Genomic DNA, 24,795 nt, shown 5'->3' with positions numbered 1-24,795 from the left:
GTACATAATGTTGACATGGCAAAAGGTTGACATGACAACAGTTGACAGAAATGGTCGACACAAGTTTTTTATGTTTTTTGGGTGTCATTTTGTATGTTTCACCATATGTGACCGCTATCAGTGGAAACGTGTACTCTCGCCATGCTTTTGCAAAGGTGGCTTTTCCTGCTACCGCTGTGCTTGCCACAGGTTATTATTCCCAATCATAGTCCATGTGTATAGTAAATCAAGCAAAAAAGTTGGGAAAACATGGAAACCCCCCCCCCCAAAGACTGTTTACGACCATTTGTGTATCAACCATTGTCATGTCAACCTTAGAACCTGTCGATCTTTTGTACCTGCTGACCTTAATGCATGTCAACATTTTTTTTTCTGTAAAAGTTAAATAAAAATAATCTTCAATAAATTTTGCAAACAATTATTAAGAACACATTTTTGTCTGTAAAATATAAACTGTCTATAAAAATTCTAAATAGCAAATGCTATTTGCAACTGTGTGAAAACCTAGATTTAATGATGATGCAATATTTGCGGCATATCTCCCCAAAACACCCGCTAATATTAAGTACCCCCCGAATGAAACAAGGAGAGAACCTAGCAGGTATCTTTGATATCTGGCGCGTTCCCTCCATTCCCTCCTGCAGCCGCAGCCCCCATATGTTTCTATGGGGGATGTGAAAGAGTCAGATTTACCAAGCTCCAGAATGTGAAGCATTCCAGAGATTGGCCCCCACAACTAACGCCATCTGAAGATAAATTTAGCGCTCATCAATTATTCTATGATTAAAAATGAAGAAATGAATGCACTGTATTATGCTAAATAAAGAGGGGATAATTCAATTCCAAGCCATGTGCAGTCTTGATGTGCGGCTGCGCTCATTGGCCCTCATTCCGAGTTGATCGGTCGCAAGGCGAATTTAGCAGAGTTACACACGCTAAGCCGCCGCCTACTGGGAGTGAATCTTAGCTTCTTAAAATTGCGACCGATGTATTCGCAATATTGCGATTACTAACTACTTAGCAGTTTCAGAGTAGCTTCAGACTTACTCTGCCTGTGCGATCATTTCAGTGCTTGTCGTTCCTGGTTGACGTCACAAACACACCCAGCGTTCGCCCAGGCACTCCCACCGTTTCCCCGGCCACTCCTGCGTTTTTTCCGGAAACGGTAGCGTTTTCAGCCACACGCCCCTGAAACGCCGTGTTTCCGCCCAGTAACACCCATTTCCTGTCAATCACATTACGATCGCCGGAGCGATGAAAAAGCCGTGAGTAAAATTACTTTCTTCATAGTAAAGTTACTTGGCGCAGTCGCAGTGCGAACATTGCGCATGCGTACTAAGCGGATTTTCACTGCGATGCGATGAAAAATACCGAGCGAACAACTCGGAATGAGGGCCATTATTCAATAGCAGCACAACAACAAAGATTTTGCACCAGACCTCTATGGGTTACAAGGAAAAATGAGCCATGAGTTGCCAGCAAAATGGTAGGAATGTCATCACATTGCCTATATCGTGCAGAATTGAATTGCCCCCAATGAAACCGCTGGCTTGCTGATTACTTGCAAGGACGTAGTTCCATTATCCAATATCATAGTCAATAGATACATGAAAAAAACATAAAATTCAAAACAATACGACTGGGCTACTGGTTTTCTTGAGACTTATGGGCATATTCAATTACCCTGTGGCCAATTACAGGAGGCAGTGTGATTCACTTTACGGGGATTAACACATGCTGGTGAATAACTGAGGGTGTACTTTTCTGCGCAGCCTCAGGAACTGCAAATAAAAGTCTGCAAGAAGGGCACAAATGATGGTCCACTCGTGGGGGAAAATCCATTGATTTTGCAGTTTACGTGGAATTAGTGAGTTTCCACATGGTGATCTCTTTTTAGGAGCAGGGAAAGGGCTATTCAACTGAATCGCTTTTCAGGGTAATTAATTACCCAATAAATAGCCATGGGGAAAACCTTGCTAATTGAATATGCCTGATAAATATAGACTAAATAAAGACCATCACATAGACAGCAAAGTGACTCTTACATAGCCTGATAGGAGCTACAGGAGATGTTCTGAGGGACAAGGCTGAGCTGGTCAGGAGAAATCTCAGACAGGATAGAGGGTAGCGTATTCTGGAAGAGCTGGGTCCAATCTGAGCTGTTAAACATGGAGATGTTGGATTTGATTGCTTCAAAAGTCTTGTTCAGTAGAGCTTGAGACAAGGGCGCATTCACCGAGCTTATATTTTTCTGCAAATACAAGAAGACATCCCAACGTGTAACAGGATCTGCTCACAACTCTCTTTTAGCTATGTACATATACGTCCTGTGATGATGAAACATTGGTTTGATAGTGGTTTATATCCTGAGATGTTTTATTGAACCCAGTTGGTGGAGAGGAATGCATACAATATCATGGTGGATGGGATGCCGGAGGTCATATGACCGACACCGGTATCCTGAGTAAATATGTTTACACTCCCCCCCCCCCCCCCCCCCCTGCGGCATACCAATGTGGAGTCCCGGCAGACCTTACTCGACATTGCGGTGCTTGGAATCCCAGAGCTAGCATTTCGATCAATGTTGGGATGCCGGCTTTGGCATTCCAAACAGTGTTGGGATTCTTGCATTGGTATTCCAACTGCTGGGATGCCAAATGCCGGTATCCTGAACGGATCCCAGTGGGGATCCTGTTGGGGCCCTGAAAGACCCGTCGGTGACCACTTACCGATATAACAGCAGTATTAAGATACGTCAGGAAGTTAAACAGGTCGCTGGTGTTCTGTAGTGAGGCGACAAACATGCTCGCCGTAACTGGGTCATTGGAAGCATTTGAGCTCAAGCTGAAGTTCACCTTTTGTTGTATCGTCAAGACCGGGAGCACATCCAACTGTGGAATATTACACATAGACACAATTTAGTCATGTGTTTACCAACAGAAGCAACGCTCACTTGCGCACTGTGCAGGAACCCCCCTGATCTGCCTCTCCAAATGCAAGTGGCTGCAAGTGCCATATACTTGCAGCTCAAAATACTGGTGCAAGCTGCGGGAAGGCACAGCGCCACAAGCGTTACATAACATGCATATATTATATCGGTAAAGTTGCGCTTTGTTTTCTTCTGTAACATCTACTTACAGCACTGAAATTTCCATTAAGCGCCACAAAGTTGCTGTAATCTGCAAACTGGGAGAATTTCCCGTAGTCCAGCGCTATCAGTGCGCTGCTGCTGACATTCTGAGAACAATCGCGGCCTACAGAGAGAAAGCCACAACAATAAGATCACTTATTTCATTACTAGAATATATAATTATTTCGATCATATACATCTCAATCTCTAGAGCTCACTTGCTAAAATGTAGTTTAAGTACAAAATGTGTAATAACTCACCACTGCCATAAGCAATTAGCTTTTACCTGACACATTAGAGAAGAAAAGCAAGTATCTTATTGGTTGCTGTAGTCAGGGCCGGCAACAGAAATGTTGGGGCCTGGTATACAGATATCTCTGGGGCCCCATTTGTATATATATACAGTATATATAAGTGTTGCATAGCCCGGCACTCCACCAAGTCATTTAAGTGCTCTGGTGCCCTCTGGAGTAATCCAAGTAGAGAAATCCAAAATTTCAATCAGCGGTACTCAGAGACTGTTATTAAGAGTAATGTATTAGAACAGGCATGTCAGACTTCTGACCCTCCAGCTGTTGTGAAACTACAAGTTCCAGCATGCTTTGCCAGCATACCTTCCACAGATCAGTTAGTAAAGCATGCTGGAACTTGTAGTTTCACAACAGCTGCATGACCATGAGTTTGACATGCCTGTATATATATAGAAGCCGATGTTTTGGGGCTCGCACACTCCTTTGTGAATGTAATGTTCTAATATATTAATCTTACTAACAGTCTTTGAGTGCTGCTGACTGCATTTCATCTAAAACCATTTACATTCTGAAGAGCGGACTCAGAGTTGTGGCTGCTGTCTAGGCTAGCCTCTCTGATATAGGGGGTCATTCCGACCCGATCGCTCGCTGCAGTTTGTCGCAGCACAGCCATTGGGTCGGAACTGCGCATGAGCAGGGGGTTTTATTGCATGTAATTTGCTGGCAGCTGATGCACACAGTACTCAAAAACGCTGTTAGGAGATGCGGCCCCACTTTTTTATGGTAGAATCTCAGGGCCCCTCTGTGCCTTGGGGCCTGGTACGGATGTCCCCTTTGATCCCCCTGTCGCCGGGCCTGGCTGTAGTTTAGTGCACATTTCTGTTCTGGGGTGCTGGTGTCAGTGTGGCATTGTTCTGGGGTGCTAGTGTCAGTGTGGCATTGTTCTGGGGTGCTAGTGTCAGTGTGGCATTGTTCTGGTGTACTAGTGTCAGTATGGCATTGTTCTGGGGTGCTAGTGTCAGTATGGCATTGTTCTGAGGTGCTAGTGTCAGTGTGGCATTGTTCTGGTGTGCTAGTGTCAGCATGGCATTGTTCTGGGGTGCTGGTGTCAGTGTGGCATTGTTCTGGGGTGCTGGTGTCAGTGTGGCATTGTTCTGGGGTGCTAGTGTCAGTGTGGCATTGTTCTGGGGTGCTAGTGTCAGTGTGGCATTGTTCTGGGGTGCTAGTGTCAGTATGGCATTGTTCTGAGGTGCTAGTGTCAGCATGGCATTGTTCTGGTGTGCTAGTGTCAGTGTGGCATTGTTCTGGGGTGCTAGTGTTAGCATGACATTGTTCTGGGGTGCCAGTGTCAGTGTGGCACTGTTCTGGGAAGCTAGTGACAGTGTGGCATTGTTCTGGGGTGCTAGTGTCAGCATGGCATTGTTCTGGGGTGCTAGTGTCAGTGTGGCATTGTTCTGAGGTGTTAGTGTCAGTATGGCATTGTTCTGGGATGCTAGTGTCAGTGTGGCATTGTTCTGGGGTGCTAGTGTCAGCATGGCATTGTTCTGGGGAGCTAGTATCAGTGTGGCATTGTTCTGAGGTGTTAGTGTCAGTATGGCATTGTTCTGGGATGCTAGTGTCAGTGTGGCATTGTTCTGGGGTGCTAGTGTAAGCGTGGCATTGTTCTGGGGTGCTAGTGTCAGCATGGCATTGTTCTGGGGTGCCAGTGTCAGCATTGCATTGTTCTGGGGAGCTAGTGTCAGTATGGCATTGTTCTGAGGTGCTATAGTCAGTGTGGCATTGTTCTGGGGTGCTAGTGTCAGTATGGCATTGTTCTGAGGTGCTATAGTCAGTGTGGCATTGTTCTGGGGTTCTAGAGTCAGTGTGGCATTGTTCTGGGGTTCTAGAGTCAGTGTGGCATTGTTCTGGTGTACTAGTGTCAGTGTGGCATTGTTCTGGTGTACTAGTGTGAGTGTGGCACTGTTCTGGTGTACTAGTGTCAGTGTGGCATTGTTCTGGTGTACTAGTGTCAGTGTGGCATTGTTCTGGTGTACTAGTGTCAGCATGGCATTGTTCTGGTGTACTAGTGTCAGTGTGGCATTGTTCTGGGGTGCTAGAGTCAGTGTGGCATTGTTCTGGTGTACTAGTGTCATTGTGGCACTGTTCTGGGCTTTCACACGTCTGCAGGTGGGATGGGTGCTGGCATGATGGGCGGACTAGCCCTGTGCTGGGTGCCCCCCCCCCCCCCCTCCCCACTCGCATGTCAGAGATTCTGACAAAAAAAAACCCACAGCTACGATCAGCTCTGAATCACCCCAATATTAACAGCATAAAAATAGCAAATCAAACAATAGCATTGTTAATGATACATGTTTGTTTTGCGGGAACAATTAATGAAAACTGATCTGCAAAAAGGGTCCCAATGAGAGTTAGGAGAAAGAAAAAATGAGGAGCAAATTTGCATCTGGACAAATCACAATGGAGGGGGGTTGCAATGTATCTATTTGTACTTATATTGTCAGCTTTTGCATTTAACACACAAGTAGTGACAGCGTTACATCTGCACTGTCATTTAGAGTTGAGCTATGACACGCCCCCCTCCCCACTCTAATCTCTCTGTACATTTAAAATCCTCCACCCCCCACTACACACAAACACATATTTGCTATGCTTTTAATGGGCCCATTTAACATTGATCGCATCTGCAATGTGATCTGGGTGCAATATTAGCGCCCAGAATCGCATTGCAGAATGCGATTATTTCAGGTGAATGTATCACCCGGCACAGGCTCCGAAAGGCGCCTGTTCCTGCGATGTACCCAGTGTAGTGCCGGGGCTGCTGTGCCATTTCCAGTGGAGGGTTCGTAAGGAACCCTTCCGGAACTACACCCGCGATGTGTAGACCATAGGCTACAATGGGCTACAGCTATCTGAAGATGTTGGTAGCTGCAGGGGCCCATATCGGGAATTCTTTGTATTCCGGATATTGGTAAATCTGGCGGCATCGCATCCCCCATAGAAACCTATGGGGGATGAAGCTGTGGGTGGCAATAGACGGATCGCACCAGGTATCTCAAATCCCCATTGCTATTACTGTTTGATTCCTCAGCCCTTTACTGCTTTAGCATAGTTCTGGTGTGGTTTCCTATGCAGAAAGGAGAACGTTACCTTTCTTGTTCAGATACGGCTTGATGAAAAATGTAAAAACATTTTCCTGAGTTCCAGGGATCATTTGAGGGAACTTAGAATCCAGAGCTTTGAGTCTGCGTGATAAAACATAAAATACAAATATAAATAGTGACCATATTAGAAATCAGTGTGTGTGAGAATAACTGGATGCTATGGGGCTGGAGTCAGACGCACTGAGGGGCGCTTTTCCGTCTTCCGCGTGACTGCATGTGGCAACCTATCACTGCTTTTATGTCCACAGCCACCATCACCCTTACTGGGACTTATGCTGGGTGCAGGAGATCAGTCCGCAACAGACGCCCCATCTCCGCGTCAACTAAGCACAGAAGTCGGTTGACATGCCCATGACACGCACAAGACACGCCCACAGGACGGAAGAGCTCCATGCACTCACATAGTTGTCACCCAGTTACCACTCAGAAACACCCACAATGTCACTGTGTGGTCCGTCTACAGAGAATGCAATCGTTTTGGGGGCACAGTTGCAAAAACGGATGCAGGTATGACGGGTAGCAGTTGATTTACCGACAGACACAATATCGACAGTCATAATCCCGACACCCATTGACTGACAGTCAAAATACCGACACGGTCAAAATACCGACATTGATTATGCAGACATGTTCAAAATGCCAACATAGTCAGAATACCAACATTCATTATGCCGATATGTTCAAAATGCTGACATAGTCAGAATACCAACATTTGAAATGCCGATATGTCACAATGCCGACATGCGTTTTTAAGGAATTTTTGCACAAAAAAACAGACTTGTTCATACTTTGCCATCCAAGTGGACCTGGAGGGGGAATATAATAGTGTGCCGAGCACAGCGAGCCATGCGAGGGGACTTGGTACACTTAGACGGTGTCCATGTCGACCTACTGTATGTTGACATTGACACAAACCCCCCAGAAAAACTCATGTCGGTATTTTGACATGTCGGCATTTCAAATGTCGGTATTCAGACTATGTGGGCATTTGGAACATGTTGGCATAACGAATGTCGGTATTTTGACCGTGTCGGTATTTTGACTGTAGGCCAATGGCTGTCGGTATCCGTAAATCATACTGAACCCAGATATGACCAATCGCCAATGGTCTCTTTTCTTCTAGCGTTTACCAACAAGACCAAACGTCTGACTGCTTGCTGAAAGTTACAGAAGCTCTTTGGAGCGTTGCATTACGGAACATGGAACAGATACGTGGGAGTGTCATTTAGGACTCACATAGCTTGGTAGGAGTCACAGGAGAGGTTTTGCCCTATGAGACTGATTTGATCTGGGGTGATTGCAGGCAGCACAGCGTTTAGCTTATCCTGGAACAGTTGGGTCCAGTCCTGGGTTGTGAATGCAGAGATGTTAGACTTGATGGCTGCAAACGTCTTATTGAGCAGAGCTTGAGCCAGCGGTGGGTGCACTGCACTCATGTTTTTCTGGAAAGACAAAAATATAGTTTGTGACTTGCAGAACTGTTTGTTAAGCTTCTAGATATTAAGCTTGGTACAGCGGCAGGTGGGTTTTGTAATGTGAGCAGATCATTGTGTAATGTGTAGGTAAAATACATTGTGAGGCTCATTTATCAACGAGAGATAAACTCGTTGTGCATGATAAAACTCATTATAATAAATGGTGCTCCAGACCATCAGCTCCCAACTGTCAAGTGTTTGAAAAAAATGACAATGGGGAGCTGATTGGCTGGGGCATCATTAATCATACGCAACGAGTTTTAACATTCACGAGTTTTATCACTTATTCATAAATGGGTCCCATTGTTCAGTGCTAACTGACATTGGGGGTCATTCCGAGTTGTTCGCTTGCTGCCGGTTTTCGCAGTGCAGCGATTAAGTGAAAAAATGGCAAATATGCGCATGTGCTAAGTACTTTCACACAAAACTTTGTAGATTTACACAAGCTCGAGCGACGTTTTTTCATCGCTCGAGTGATCGTAGAGTGATTGACAGGAAGTGGATGTTTCTGGGCGGAAACTGGCCGTGTGCTAAAAAACGCAGGCGTGCCAGGTAAAAACGCAGGAGTGGCTGAAGAAACGGGGGAGTGGCTGGCCGAACGCAGGGCGTGTTTGTGACGTCAAGCCAGGAACTAAACAGACTGAGGTGATCGCAAGATAGGAGTAGGTCTGGAGCTACTTAGAAACTGCAGGGAATTATTTAGTAGCAGTTCTGCTAATCTTTCGTTCGCACTTCTGCTAAACTAAGATACACTCTCAGAGGGCGGTGGCCTAGCATTTGCAATGCTGCTAAAAGCAGCTAGCGAGCGAACAACTCGGAATGACCCCCATTCTGCTGTTGCTCTGGTAAAAAGCCAAGTATTAACTCCTCCACTGTGTACAGCCAAAGCTCCTCCCACATCTTTATTACAGTGGTCCAATGGAGTCTCATATGGGTCAAAAAGCTGAAAATCAGTGGCCCTGTATCAACCAAGTACATTTTCACAAGTCAAGACTGCTAATAAGCTGTCATTCACTCTATGGGGGTCATTCCGAGTTGATCGTAGCTGTGCTAAATTTTGCACAGCTACAATCATTCACACTGACATGCGGGGGGACGCCCAGCACAGGCACCCCCCCCCGCAGAAGTGCAAAGGCATTGCACAGCGGCCCCGCTGTCCACTGGTGAGTGTATTTTCGCTTTGCAGAAGTGCGAACGCCTGCGCAGCAAAGTGCCTGCAAAATCTTTTTGTGCAAAACAAGACCAGCTCTGTAGTTACTCTTCGTGTGCGTTGATTGTAACGACGGTGGGACGGCTTTTGATGTCGCACACCCGCCCAGTGTTCGCCCAGCCACGCCTGCATTTTCTCCGACACGCCTGCATTTTTCTAAGCACTCCCTAAAAATAGTCGGCTGACACCCAGAAACGCCCACTTCATGTCAATCTTCCTGCGTTCTGCCGTGTGACTGAAAGCTTCGCTAGAACCTGTGCAAAACCACAAAGGACTTTGTACCCGTACGTCGCGCGTGCGCATTGCGGTGCATACGCATGCGCAGAAATGCAATTTTTTAGCCTGATCGCTGCGAACAACAGCAGCTAGCTAGATCAACTCGGAACGACCCCCTTAGTTCATTTTTATCAAGCTTACTAATAGATGGCCTCGAACAAAACTTTTGAGGCACAAAAACTGTGGACATGCACTTTTTTGTTATATGGGGGTCATTTCGAGTTGATAGCACACTAGCTGTTTTTAGCAGCCGTGCAAACGCATAGTCGCCGCCCACGGGGGAGTATATTTTTTCTTTGCAAGTGTGCGAACGCCTGTGCAGCGGAGCTCTACAAAAACATTTTGTGCAGTTTCAGAGTAGGTCTGAACTTACTCAGCCCTTGCGATCACTTCAGTATTTTTGGTGCCGGAATTGACGCCCGGACATGCCTGCGTTTTCCCTACCACTCCCAGAAAACGGTCAGTTGACACCCATAAACGCCCTCTTTCTGTCAATCTCCTTGCGATCGGCTGTGTGAATGGATTCTTCGTTAAATCCATCGCCCAGCAACGATCCGCATTGTACCCGTACGGTGAGCGTGTGCATTGCGGTGCATATGCATGCGCAGTAGAGACCTGATCGCAGCGCAGTGAAAATCGGCAGCGTGCGATCAACTCGGAATGACCCCCTATGTGCGAAGGAGCCTACTTATCCATCGAGCGCATTTTAAATTGAATGGCTACGTTACCGACTACTGGGAAGCATGGCCAACCGGAGGGTATCCGGTCTTTAGGTCGCCCACACGTAGGTCGACAGTCATTAGGTCGACCACTACTGGTCAACATGCTTTAGGTCGACATGGTCTTTAGGTCGACATGGCCAGTATGTCAACATGGCAAAGGTCGACACATAAAAAAATGTGGACACAAGTTTTTCACTATTTTTTTCATTTCTTGAACTTTTTCAAACTTTACGATCCACGTGGACTATGATTGGGAATAGTAACCTGAAGCATGGAGAGCGAAGCAAGCCATGCAAGGGGACAAGGTGCACTAATTGGGGTTCCCAGTCACTTTACAAAGAAAACAACACAATTTTTTTTTAAACTCATGTCGACCTTTTTCTATGTCAACCTTTTTTCATGTCGACCATTTCCATGTCGAGCTGTTGACCGTGTTGACCTATTTCAGGTGTCGACCAAGTCACTGTCGACCAATAGTGGTCAACCTAATGACTGTCGACTTAGTCAGGGTCGACCCAATGAACCACACCCAACCGGAGGGGGATTGGCGATGCCCTGTTGCGATATAAATTAATATGTTGCTGCCTCCACGTAGCCAAGCCCCCTTGCACCCCTGGGCCTGGGTAATTTGTAGCCATTATGGATGATCCATCTCCGCTTCTTCAATACTACAGTAAACTGCCACTACTATTTTCTTCATTTGCAGTAGATATAATAATGATACAGTAGCTCTTGTCTGCATTTCTCCTCCTTCTATATATACTCAACATATATATATATATATTATACTGTATTTAGCTGTGACTTGGTTTCTCTTACCGACATAATATCAGCATTGAGATAAGTCAGAAAGGTATACACATCACTGGCGTTCTGTAGCGTTCCCAAAACACTGCTAATGGCAGCCGAGTTATTGGCAGCATCTAAGTCCAGGCTGAAGTTTGCAAGCTGCGGTACGGTGAGGACGGGCAGCACATCCAGCTGAAAAACACATCATTCAGTGAAAAAGGATAACTCATTTAGGCAACATAAAGCAAAACAAATCTACCGGGACCACACTGTAGGTATATAATGCTTTGTATACCCTGTTGGTACCAAACTTCTGTCAGCAGGGGACGGAATGCTGCAAATAAGTTTATGTTTCAAATCTCCTGATCAGAGATGATCTGGAACAGTTGGTGGGAGTAAATACTTCCGAACATGAGGGTCTCTGGCCAAAGCAGGATGAAGACCCTATGGGCAGGGCTGTAGAGAGCTGCACCGGGACTCGGTACTGGCATGGAGGGCGTGGCCTAAAATGGGGTTGTCCATGCCCCCTAAAAAGAAATTACATTAAAAAATTATTATTGTGGGACCGCTTCGCTCCACAGGTGGCACCATTCAAATGCAGGGGGGAGGGCAACCACTTCCTAGCTTGCTTGCTCCAGGAAGTGGGTCCTCGCTCCTTGGCCGGTGCCATCTTCCCAGTGATACTTGGGAAGATGGCGCACGTGCACAGGAAAGCAAAGACTCTCCAGAGTCTTTGTTTTCAATGTGCAGCGCCATCTTCCTGAAGATGTCACTGGGAAGATGGCGTCGGCCGTGGTGTAGGTACCCGCTTCCCGGATGAAGGTAAGTATACTCGGGGAGGGCAGAGTACCCAAGCCACCCCCCGGAACCCTCCAGCAAGCCCGGGTAATTGGTACCTGCTCCCCCCTTCTCGGCACCAGTGCGTAAGGTAACATTCTGGTTTGGGCCCCTTTCCCCCACCTGTTATCAAAAAGCCCACAATATAAAATATAAAAATATAAAACCAAGATAGGATAACCAGGGCCCCTCAATTCCCTGCGGGGCCTGGGCCACAGCCAGAGGCATCTGTCTCAGGCAGAAGGTTCAGATAAATAAAAAAGGGGAATTATTGACAGTATTTAAGCATGTATATATTTTCATGATGGTAAGAGGTATACATGAGAAGTATTTTCCGTCAGAAGATCTAGTAACGCTTACAAATAACAATATTTGTCTTGTAAATTGCATAGGTCTCCTATGGAAATATTTGTTGTCCTGTAGTTTGCAAATACTGTAGCATTCAATGGCATTTCACTCTGTCCGAGGCAGGAGAAAAGTTGGGCAGACACTGGTCCTGATTCAGAGGTGGGTGTAGGAGCTATTGCTGCTGTTTATGTTGAAGCAGCAACGATAGCTCTAATATGGTAATCTGCTCACATCAGTGATCCGTGCTGCATCCAAAGATGTAGCATCAGATCACGTGTGACACCATTGGCTGGCCTCGTGACCCATGAGGTCGCACAAGCTGCCCTCTGCAGATCCAACAAAGAGATCCTGGCCTCGTCACTCCCCGAAAATGACACGCCCCCGTTTTGGGAAAATGCCGCCCCCTCCCTGCAGACTATCAATCCAACAGGACCCGAATCAGGCCCCCTGAGTGGAGGGCTGGTGATAAAAACTGAATTTGTGGGAGAAAATCCCCACTAACATTTTATTAGCAAATATTTAAACTCTAATTTGCTTCTAGCTGGTCCATTACTTACAGCACTGAAATTTGTATTAAGCGCCAGAAAGTCGCTGTATTCTCCAAATGCAGAAAATTTCCCCAAGTTCTGTTTTATCCACACACTGCTGTTGGTATTCAGGGAACAAGCCAAACCTAAAGAGTCCGACAGACAGAGCATTGACAGGAACATTAATTCATAGACATTAATGCAGTGACTGGAACAGTCTGTTTTCATTCATTGTGTAACTTGCACAAGGCAGATAAAAGCAAAAGCCTAATTCAGACTGTATTGCTGCAGCAGCGATTGCAGTCTGAAGCCCTTTGCGGAGTGCGCACCCTGGGAGCCCAGTGACATGCTAACAGCATCTGATTGAGAGGCAGAGGCGGTCACGGGGCGGGAGGGAGCGTGTCAACGGCATTAGAACGCCGTTGGCGGGTTGCGGTCCATACTGTTGTGGGGGCGGGCCGCGGTGGCTGTGTGACGCTAGGTTGCGTATGAGCTGTGCTGACAGGGAGCTGCTCAGCGGGTGCAAAAGCAACACTACTGTGCGATGCTTTTGCACCCTTGTGGGGGGGGGGAAGCAGGACCTGATATGCGGGGCAGACTAGCTTTGTGCTGAGAGTCCCCCCGCATTTCAGAGAAACTGATCGTAGATGTGCTGTATTTAACACATCTATGATCAACTCTGAATCACCCCCTAAGTGTGTGTGTCTGTGTGTGTGTGTGTGTGTGTGTGTGTGTGTGTGTGTGTGTGTGTGTGTGTATATATGTGTGTTGCTAAGCAGTATTATTAAACAACCATCAACAAGTGTTATGAGAATAGAATCACACTATAAAAAAAATGCAAATTTGTTCAATACAGCCAACTCGTGTGTGTGTGTGTGTGTGTGTGTGTGTGTGTGTGTGTGTGTGTGTGTGTGTGTGTGTGTGTGCATAGGTGTGCGCAGGGGGGGTGCCTGGTGCGTACAGGCACCCCCTAATGTCTGGCACCCCGATCTCACATGCCTGATGCAGCGATCGCTGAGCAGGCTGATTACTGTCCCCTCTGCGCTGCACCCTGTCAGGACTGCATTACTGACCAGATGCATGGGTTAATCAAGGGTGCCACTGCCACCGGCTTTCAAACTCCCGGCTCCACCTCCATGTACAAAAACAGCGTGATGTGATGTGATTACGTCATGCTGCTCGCACGCCCACCCGCCACACCCGCCACATGCCCGCCTCTCTCCATCTATGCTATGCCAACGCCAGCCACTGATGAGGATCAGCATGCAGCCAGTGTTCCCCTTAGGAAGACAAATTCAATACTGGCAGCAGCAGTACTAGTCTGCGACTGTCAGTTTCAAGTAGTGACTGACTTGTAAGTAAGCTGCTGCAGCTTGCAGGGGAAAGAGAGGGGGAGCCAGACCAGGCTGAGGAGGAGCAGTGTAATTGCAGTGATTGCCATCAGGGGTGTTTGTTTGGTGCACACCACAACATCTGACAATGTATCTGCTTTATTAGGATTAGTACATGGGTGGATATTTTATATTGCGTTGACCGTCAATAGATGGTGCTAAACACGCCCAAAAGGCGGTGCTAGACACACCCCTCCGATGGTGCACCCCCTAATAAAATGTGCTGTGCACGCCTATGTGTGTGTGTGTGTGTGGGGGAGGGGGGGCCACAAAATTGTCAAAAGGTGACAATAATTAGCTTCATCCACATCAGGGTAACCCCTTTCAGGGTGTTTGAAGCTGGACTGTCTCAACGGATTCAGGACAGTTGGGAATTGTGACTTAGCAAAGATAACCCTACTGTTTTATTTTATTTTTGAAAGGAGTCTTTTTGGCAATATATTTTTTGATTACAACAGAAAACTGCAGCAAATGGCAAGAAAATTGGGGTAAAGTGTCTGACGCGGTTCTGATATGTCTCTTACTTACCAGACGCATTCTGCCGACTGCTGAGGAAGAGTTTCAGAGCTGGGTAGAGCTCTTGTCTCTTCATATTTGTCATCATGGGAAAAGCCAGGTCAAGGTTCTTCACCCTAGAGATGAGAGCGTGTTACATGTACATTATATCGCATCATCTGGTATAATGCTGCCAGCACCCATGGGTCTCAGGGGGTGCGGGCCAGGGTATGTTGGGACACTGTGCTTGTATACACACACTGGGTCTAAGTCCAGCTATTAGCACCTTGCTAAAATTACATTGTGCTTCAAGGGAGGGGTACGTGTGTGTGTGTGTGTGTGTGTGTGTGTGTGTGTGTGTGTGTGTGTGTGTGTGTGTGTGTGTGTGTTAGGGAATTGGGGGATTGTTATTCAGAGGCAAATATAAAATGCGTGCACATACTTTGAGTTCCAAATGGGGTACGACTCGAGCCCTAGATTATCTCTAAGGGGAATTTAACTAACTTTCAAACCAATCAGATTTTAGCTATTGCTTTGTAGAATCAAATGAATATTAGTTAGAATCTGATGGTAACACCCCAACTGTACCCCAGATAGAATTTTGTCTTTTGCAAAATGTCCTCTCTGTTTTTTTGTATCACTAACATGCAGATGATAAGATTCAGGACACTCTCTATGGGACAGATTGAATTAACCTCTGGTTGTTTCACGTGTGAGCAGCACAGAGGCCACAGCTAGTGCTAATTTACACTCACACCCTTCAGAGGTGTGCACAGAAATGAATGCTAACTGCTGCATAGGGGCTGCTCGCGGGTGGTTCTCTAATTGAATAGTTGCGGGAATATTAGATGGAGGAACAGATCACCTAAGTCAACCGACGGCTGTTTGTACCTGACCCTAGATCTGTACTACATTGCTGTATGCCGACTACCTGTTGACAGAGGCTTGTAGCCAGTGGGGTGGGGGACGGTAGCTTTTGTGCTCCATTTGTGCAGGGCCGTAACTAGATGTGCGCGGAGTGTGCTCTACACATAGTGCTGCAGGGTAGGAGGCGCTGTTGGCAGCACTTGTCAATTAGGAATTATCTAATGACTTTCACCTGCAGCTTCATGCAATCTCCACCACCAACACCTTCATCGTCAACCACAACATCCTCAGTGATGACCAAAGATGGTATTGAAACTAATTTGTTAATACTTGATGAATCCTCCCCTTTCCAGGATTCCACAGAAGAATCCTTGAGCACAAGGCCTGCTGATGCTGGTTCTGCTGCTGGGGGTAGTTCATCATCCCAGAAGTGGACCAAGAAAACTGCTAGTACTAGTTTTATTTCCCAAAAACAAACTGACTGTTTAACAATGCTTTGCAAGGAGAAACAAGTATGTCAGTTCTCATATAGTGGCACAGCCACTCCTGCGTTTTATGATGGCACGCCTGCGTTTTTTAGCACACTCCCGGAAAACGCTCAGTTACCACCCAGAAACACCCACTTCCTGTCAATCACTCAGCGATCAGCAGAGCGATTGAAAAGCTTTGTTCGCCCGTGAGTAAAATAGCATAGTTTTGTGTAAAATTGCTTAGCGCATGCGCCCTGCGATGTATACGCATGCGCAGAACTGCCAGATTTTAGCCTATTAGCAATTCTGCTAAAAATAGCAGCGAGCGAACAACTCGGAATGACCACCTATGTGTACAAGTATATAAGTTTGGTATCTACATGGAGTAGACATCTATCATAATAATAATAATAATAATTATTATTATTATTATTATTAATAACAACAACAACAACAACAACAACAACAACAACAACAGTTATTAACAATTATATAGCGCCTTACAATTGGCTTATTAACCTTGAATAGATTTACCAATGAGATCGAAGCCACTAATATAGTCTTCTGCAGAGGGAAAACCAGATGAGCCCCCCCCCGCCCCCCCCCCCCCCCCCCGAAATAAATAAATAAATAAATAAATAAAATCTTGCCAATTGTAGGTGCACTTAATGGAAGAATTTGAAAAAGCAGCTTTTGGCATAGATGTCAACTTTTTTAAAATGTTTGGGGTGGCTCACGTTGCCACCAACCCCATAATGTTGAGAAGTGCCAGGCATAGATATACTGTACTTAGCAGCAACACAGATATTAGGGTTCACAAAGGCCAACAGCACCCCCAGAGTTCACTCTTGGCATAATAAGGCTTAAAAACGACTCTACCAGGAGGCTACTTACAATTCCTGGAAAGTCGCACAGGTCACATTCTTCTGCTGCAGACACTGCACCATGCCGGGAGTAGTATAGACAAGGAATGGCTGAATGGCAACTGGGATCCACTGGGACTGGTTTGCAGAGCTGTTCAGGTTTTGGGTGATGCGTGACCAGATCCCACTCAGCAAAAATTTTCTCCATTCAGGACTGAGGCTGGTAAACTAATCAAAATAAACTATGCATGAAAAGACTGAATTGTCTGTATCCATTATTTTATCCATTTTTATACCATTATCATCATTTTTTTTTTTTTTAGATGACGTCCAAAAGAGTGAATCAAACAATTTCATGGGATGGTAAAACATACAACAACCAAAGATAACTTTTAGAATAGATAAGCATAAAACAATAACGGCTTGTGGAATCGGTTACGCTCTATTGAATAATAATTAAATCTAAACATTAATAAGTACACAAGGCAAAACAGTGTGGCATATGACGAAACAAAGTATTATCATTTATTGCTAAATATAAATACGTATGTCGGCAAATAGAGCAGATGGTATTAGGGCAGTACGGATGGTGTAATGGTTAGCATTTCTGCCTCACAGCACTGAGGTCATGGGTTTGATTCCCACCATGGCCCTAACTGTGTGGAGTTTGTATATTCTCCCCGTGCCTGCGTGGGTTTCCTCCTGGTACTCTGGTTTCCTCCCACCATCCAAAAATATACTGGTAGGTTAATTGGCTACCAACAAAATTTAACTCTGACGTGAATGAGTGTGTGTGCATGTGATCGGTAATATAGATTACTGATGTGAATGAGCAAATATTCTCTGTACAGCGCTGCGGAATATGTGTGCGCTATATAAATAACTGGTAATAAATAAATAAATAAATAGAGGGCAACTATCAAAGTAAACTCTCAGTCAGTGCAGTGAACATAAATATACATTGAGCAAGTCTTCTGCCTTGATGCCTACTGATTTCCTCTTCTCCATCATTTCATTCCCACTGTGACTGACCCGGCAGGTTGATGTTGCTGAGTCTCAGAAGCCCTTACCAATTTGCAACACTATGGCCTATGGCCATTGAGCTCTTTCCCACCAGTACACTAACCACTGGATTACCCTCTAGAGCTGACCGCATGGTCAGCCCTAGAGGGTACCTGGAATCTATGTGCTAAAGCGTGTTAGCCATGGGCTTACTGCACAGGGAAACTAGCTAGTAATTGAATAGCTCTGGGTGTTAATCCCGGAGCTGCTGTCGCACGATAAGCCCCGCAGCTGTTTGAATGTGTGGCCCTGACTATTAGTGCTAATCCCAAAAATACAATCAACCAACCTAACACAGAACCCTGAATTCACTACAATGACAGAATAAGGTCTGGTTCTCTGAATCCTTTCACAAATAAAACACAATAACTGCCACTAGTAAAGGCGCCATTTTGTACTAGAAATAACTGTTTTTGGATAGCAATTAATTTATAATGAAAATATTTCCAAGTACCATCACATGATGGAATCATGGTGCATTAATAATGGTGGGGCTGTGTATAAAATGATTAGCACATCCAAGAATCTCCAAACGGCTGCGGTAAGGACATTACATAAGAGCGCTCGTGTTCTTTAATAACAACCCTTTTCTTCCATTGCCCTTCAGACTAAGGGTTACTCCCAGGGATAGAAGTTTAAGGTTTTAAAATAGCACAGTCAAGTTTATGCAATTGCAAACATGTTTTCAGTATAAACAAAGGGAAGGATTGTGCCTCAAGCTGTCATGAACCTTTCTGTAGAATAACACTGAGGAACACAGGACACACCTTGTAAATCCCATTGTGCGAACGTCAAGGCACAGAGGGTAAGATGAACTGTAAATGATCTCAGGGTCCAGGGTTACTTCTTATCGCATTACTAGCTTGCTGTATTGATGCTACAGGTGTCCAACAACCATTGTTTGACGATCCCTACAGTCACTTCCTCCGCTTCTCATAACAATAGTAATACCTATCAACGTCCTGTTCCTACCTCCACCCTCATCTACCAATGTAGTCCACATCTGGATCTTCCCTATCTATGGACTGTTATAGATTTGATTGTCTCTGAAGATCTCTTATTCATACTTACCTACACTCCTGGAAGGCCCAGATTCCAGATTTTTTGGGTAGTCTAGGATGGTGAGAATAATATCATGAATCATGGGTCCATAGGGATGGGGTGATGCAATGAGATTTTAGTCCTGCCCCCTTCCCATGGACTCATGATTTATGGCATTTTCCCATGACAGGACGGGGTGAAGGGGTTACTTGCATCTCTTCTTTGGTCTTCTCCCAGAGAGGAGAAGAAAAAAAAAGTTGGCAAGTACGCTCTGATCATACACACCTTCAGTACTGCTCTAAAGGTATGTCCAGAGACAGAAATTCTCAAAACTTGACCTGTTGGAAGGGGGAAGGGGTAGGGGTTTGGAGCGGGCACGGACACTTTAGGGCTGAGGTGGAGAACCCAAGTTCTAGGTCATTCCACCATAGTTTGTCGACCACCACAATGGACATTGAAGTGTGTACACCAGCAGGTCCACTGCCTAACACATGTAAATAGAGGGGAAAGTGGTTGTCATTTTACTATAAAGAGATATAATTAAAATTAATTCTAACTACCAAGTAGGCCAACCCAAAACGTAGTTAGAACTGTGCACCCAGAAAGGGGGTGTGACCTTGTGGGAGGGGGAGTGGCCTCACGGGAAACCACTGTTTACATCAATTTGGGGGTGTGCCCATCATTCCCAGAGGAGGTGCTGGGCTGACCCCGGAGAGCCTGTCTGCACAGCTGTCTCCTCTTCAGTGACGGGAGCCGGGTGCTCTATAATGTCACACTGCGGCACCCGGCTCCCAGTCACTGATGAGGAGCCGGCATGTTGGTGTCATCCACTCTGAGGGTGACATCCGGGTGCAGTACACACCCCACTAGTGACACCACTGGCCCAACTGAATTGGCAAATATAAATAATGATTAAATCCAACCCCATCGCTGGAATGCAATCACGTAATAGTTATTGAAAAGATTTTTTTTGTTGCCATTGCATATCTATTCTTTATAATTCATTGTTAGGTGAATACTGTTAGACCCACGTAAATGGTTTGGTCCCATATTTAGGATGGTCTTGTGATGGGATCCAGTGCATCCATCTTTAATCAAACTCTATATGTTGGGGAAAGGTAAATTAATACAGTATTTAGTAAATCTCTGGGCAATGCCTGACAAATGGGCCAATAAAATCTTATTGTTATGAATGGATGTAAAAAACTGCATTTTTCACTGTAGTCTATGGACTGCCCTGAAAAGGACATTCCAAAATACAAAGGACAAAGCAGTCATCATAGTTGCCTACCCTTCCGGCCTGGCTGGGAGGCTCCAGAAAATTGGGTGGCGCTCCTGGCCCCCCAGAAAGGTGGGCAAGTCTCCCGCCAGCTGCTCGCCCCTCCTCTTATGACGCCCACTTACAAAGCACAAGTTGGTGGTCCGAGGGGACCTGTTGACACAATTCATGCTGAATCACGTTACTGTAGCCCCGCCCCCCCACTATACAATGCCTGATGCGATTATGCCGCCCCACAACCCCCACACATCCCACCCTTGCGCCCACCACGCCCTCTATGCACCGATTGGCCTGTCCCCTCCTGGAGGAGGGGGCAGCAAAGTCAGTAAGTGTGGTCTACATATTATTACATCTGTTTTGACAATCAGTGTTCTTAGTGCACCAGCATCTTTTTTCCCCCTTGCATGACACTATAAGTCTCAGCATGGTAGAACTTCTCATTATGTTTAAAATGAGGGTGTGTGGCCCAGCCCTTCCATTCCATTGAAGTGAACCAGACATAAACACTAAACGCCACTGACCTGGCTACTAAGTTGGGAAAGTATAGCACTGGTTTTGCTGTTGTCCATCTTGGAGAAAAACAAGGCTGAGTATATCGGGTCCAGCGATAGAATGGTGCCATTACTGTAACAGGCAGACAGGGTGACCAGAAGATCATCGGGGAGGACAGCCAGGAAGGAGCTCTGAGAGAAGACACAGTGAGACAGTACATGTCAGCTGCAATAAGACAGGGAATCGTGACCAGTATCCTTGTTCTAGATGTGTGGAGATACTCACGTCTGAGCAGGCAAACTGTTTAAATGCTGGGCTGCAGGGGTCAATCAAGATGCCTAAACTGGAGAGGATGGAAAGAAGTGTAGAGTTCACTGGACTGGTAACTACTGCTACAAATGACCGTGAAAATCATTTAAACAACTACAGTATATGGGATCAGTATGAGTTACTGACGATCGGGATGCCGGCCGTCAGTATAACGACAACTACATCTCGATTGTCAGTATGCTGTCAGCGGGGCGAGCGCAAAGAGTCCCCTTGCAGGCTCGCTATGCTGCGGGTTCAGCCTGTAATTATTCCCACTCGTGGACACCCATGAGTGGGAATAGTCCCTGTTAGCCGGGAATCCAGCTGTCGGCATTGTCAGCGGTCGGGATCCCAGCGTCAGTATCATGACGGCCGGGATCCCGACTGCCGACAACTTAACATCATACCAGCTATATAATGTAATAATGCTACTTTCCTTAATTGCAGTAACATCGTTTTATTTACTACTGCAAATTATGGTTTCTTAACTGTAATTCTTATATTCATTAGCAGCCATTGGTCTAACAAAAATGGCTGATTACTTCGGCTTTATTTTAATAATTTTATGCACATACTTCAATGCTTAATAGATGAGGTAGACCTTAAATTATATATAATTTCTACAGTAAGCCAGAAATTGGGAGAAACTTAGGGAGCCTACCGGCATTCCAGGAGATATACGGAATAAGGCTGTTGGGGACCCAACCTTTTTTCTCTCCCGTACCCCTTGATTAGGTTTTCCATTTATTAGTACCCCCTTGTCTCATAAATCCTCCCCACCCATCCGTCCTCACCAGAAAAGTTTGGTGTGTGTGTGTATATATATATATATATATATATATACGCATATATATTTTCAGCTCCACAGAATTCACAATGCTGAGTGATTCACATTCTTTTAATTACCTTCGAGTCCTGACTCCTGCCACCCTGGTCCCTGCCTGTCCCCACCAGCAAAACGAAAACAAGACGCGGTGGTGTCAGAGACACTGTGACCTATACAACATGCCCAGCGAGCCCCCAGGGTCTCTCAGCACCAGCCGTGGAAGCATGATTACATCACAGTCACGCTCCCGGCAAGCCAGGAAATGGAGGCGGTGTTTGGCGCCACACTTTCAGGACTGCCCGGCGTCCTCCAAGCACGACAGCGCATGCGCCGGGTGGACACTGGAGACTTCCGCCATTACTGGCTTTGTTTTTAAACAGGTTGGGAACCGCTGCCTTATACCATATAACTCTCAGTCTGTGACTTCCTGCTGCCTCCATTCCCCTGCTCACATCATGTCACTGCTCCTGTCACATGCAGCCCTGTCCTCACTGACATATCACTCATCTCCTAACATACCCTGTGCCGCTGAAGACCTTGCTTCTTCCACTATATAACACTCAGTCTGTGGCTTCCTGCTGTCTCCATTCTCTTCCTCACATCATGGCACTGACCCTATCACATGCAGACCTGTCCTCACTGACACCTCACACATCTGCTGATATACTCTGTGCTGCTGGGGACCCTGCTCCTTCCACTATATAACTCCCAGTCTGTGGCTTCCTGCTGCCTCCATTCCCCTACTCACATCATGTCACTGCCGCAGCTCTGTCCTCACTAACATATCACCCATCTCCTGACATACTCTGTGCTGCTGGGGACCTTGCTTCTTCCACTATATAACTCTCAGTCTGTGGCTTCCTGCTGCCTCCATTTTCTTCCTCACATCATGGCACTGACCCTATCACATGCAGACCTGTCCTCACTGATACCGCACTCATCTCCTGATATACTCTGTGCTGCTGGGGATCCTGCTCCTTCCACTATATAACTCTCAGTCTGTGGCTTCCTGCTGCCTCCATTCCCCTACCCACATCATGGCACTACTACTGTCACACGCAGCCCTGTCCTCACATAGAGGCTGATTCAAAGATTTTCACTAGTAGCACTGCCACTGCGTCTTTGTATGCATCGGTTGTGCTAAAATATGCAGAGGCCACAGGAGGTGTTTTAAGTATAAAGACGCCCACTGTCAGCTTCTCTGATCCGCTGCTGTGTCTGAAGACGAACAACTGCTTGAATATCGGATATCTGAGTAGCCCTCTGGTTACACTGGATGTTCATCAAAATCATTCAGCCGCTGGCTTCGGCATACCCAGAAAATGGGGCCGACTTGCGCGTGTTTGCTGGAATGCTCCTTGTCGCCGTCCTGAAATGCCAGCAACATGTAAATCACGCTGTGGCTTTTGCGGCACTGCGTCTGACATCTGCACATGCCCAGTGCGGCTCCTACACATACGCAGATCATCTGACACTGGAGGTTTACATAAATATCAGATTTACGTAAATCTCTGAATTAGGCCCATAATCGCATGACTAGACAGATGACTAATTCAGGCAGCTATAAACGTTCGCAAGATCCGATTAGCCAAGCTATAACCATGATGATGATCTGGTTATGTGAGAGATTTCCATGCTTGTATGGCCATACTGTGAATATCCCGTGATCTGATTGGCTAATAATCTGGGGATATTACAGATGAGCATCAGGCCAAGATTCTTACAGTAAAAGAATTATAAGAACTGGACACTTACGCGGATATGTTTACACACGCTGATGTTTCTGTGAAACAAAAATCTCCCGTTAATATACAGTAATTTATGAAAGAAATATAATACAATTATTTATTTTATAATATGATGACTTTCTCCAAGGGATTAGATAATGTAAGGAACTTACCATTTAAAGGGCTTGGGGGACACTGCGTAAATAAACAGAGAAAATGGCGTGAGTAATATTTAACAGACATAGGCCCAGATTTATCAAACCTTGGAGAGTGATACATTGCACGTGATAAAGTACCAGCCAATCAGCTCCCAACTGTCATGTTACAAGATGCGATTGAAAAATTCAGTTAGGAGCTGATAGGTGGGTACATTATCACCGTGCTATTTATCACTCTCCAAGGCTTGATAAATCTGGGCCATACAGAGAAGTGTATAAAAATAAAATTCCCGCTTTAGCTAATGATACCACAAAACAGAGAGATTAAGGGGGTTATACAGACATGGACGCAGATCTTGCATTCGCAGCAAGATCTGCATCCATCTAATCACATGATGGGGGCCGCCCAGCATGTGTGTCGCGCCGCCCCAGGATGCGTTCGCAATGACATTTTGAACGTATCGATTTGAGGTCGACCCAAGCCTGCGCAGCCCGGCTGCACTGGCAGGCAGTCCAGCGCCATTGTTTTTTATCAGAGCGGCTGCATGTGATGTCACGCAGCCGCCCAGAAAACAGTCTGGACACGTCTGCGTTGTCCGGACCATGCCCGTGAAACACCACGTCCACGCACCCTCTGACGGCTGCTGCTGTCAATCACCTTGCGGCCACAAGGGTTGCGCACTTTGGCCAGTGTGCGTGCGCAGACCTGATGTGTCCATCTCTGAATAAGACCCTAATTACAGACAATATAATATACTATGACATTAAGGGGGACATTTACTAAGCAGTGATAAGAGAGGAGAAGTGAGCCAGTGGAGAAGTTGCCCCATCAACCAATCAGCAGCTCTGTATCATTTTATAGTATGCAAATTATAGATTCAGTGCTGATTGGTTGCCATGGGCAACTTCTCCACTGGCTCACTTCTCTGCTCTTATCACTGCTTAGTAAATGTCCCCCTAAAAGAGTCAAATGCTGTGCAGTTCACCATAAGACTTTATTTTGCAGAAACTATGGACATACACAGTATATTTACCACAAATGATATTACTAAACACCAATGGGAGCTGCCATATTGTTTACTCTGCTGA

At 45.9% G+C, this 24,795-nt stretch overlaps 2 protein-coding genes across 3 annotated transcripts in view; both read right to left on the bottom strand.

Annotated features, from left to right (window-relative positions):
* The window catches only part of MSLN (mesothelin), a 44,040-nt gene extending 37,132 nt beyond the window's left edge, over window positions 1-6,908 (bottom strand). The window contains exons 1-5 of one of the 2 annotated variants that reach the window (XM_063934861.1): window positions 6,807-6,908; window positions 6,529-6,623; window positions 3,139-3,254; window positions 2,730-2,891; window positions 2,046-2,251 (exon numbers count right to left, since the gene is read on the bottom strand). In XM_063934861.1, coding sequence (XP_063790931.1) covers window positions 2,046-2,251; window positions 2,730-2,891; window positions 3,139-3,254; window positions 6,529-6,592 — 548 coding nt within the window. In that variant the 5' untranslated portion in view covers window positions 6,593-6,623; window positions 6,807-6,908. Of the gene's footprint in view, window positions 1-2,045; window positions 2,252-2,729; window positions 2,892-3,138; window positions 3,255-6,528; window positions 6,624-6,723 lie in introns of both variants that reach the window. The other variant, XM_063934860.1, reaches the window with a different exon arrangement.
* Window positions 6,909-7,774: 866 nt separating this feature from the next.
* LOC134944252 (uncharacterized) lies at window positions 7,775-23,606 on the bottom strand. The gene is made up of 8 exons (XM_063932837.1): window positions 23,577-23,606; window positions 20,972-21,029; window positions 20,716-20,877; window positions 16,844-17,040; window positions 14,646-14,749; window positions 12,757-12,872; window positions 11,045-11,206; window positions 7,775-7,984 (listed from the first exon to the last, which is right to left on the bottom strand). The coding sequence occupies exons 3-8, from the start codon at window positions 20,761-20,763 to the stop codon at window positions 7,775-7,777; spliced, it is 837 nt and encodes a 278-aa protein (XP_063788907.1). The 5' UTR covers window positions 20,764-20,877; window positions 20,972-21,029; window positions 23,577-23,606.
* Window positions 23,607-24,795: the final 1,189 nt, after the last annotated feature.

This window comes from Pseudophryne corroboree, chromosome 7, assembly GCF_028390025.1.
Source record: "Pseudophryne corroboree isolate aPseCor3 chromosome 7, aPseCor3.hap2, whole genome shotgun sequence".
Taxonomy (NCBI): Eukaryota; Metazoa; Chordata; class Amphibia; order Anura; family Myobatrachidae; genus Pseudophryne; species Pseudophryne corroboree.
This window is presented reverse-complemented; position numbering and strand designations above follow the sequence as displayed.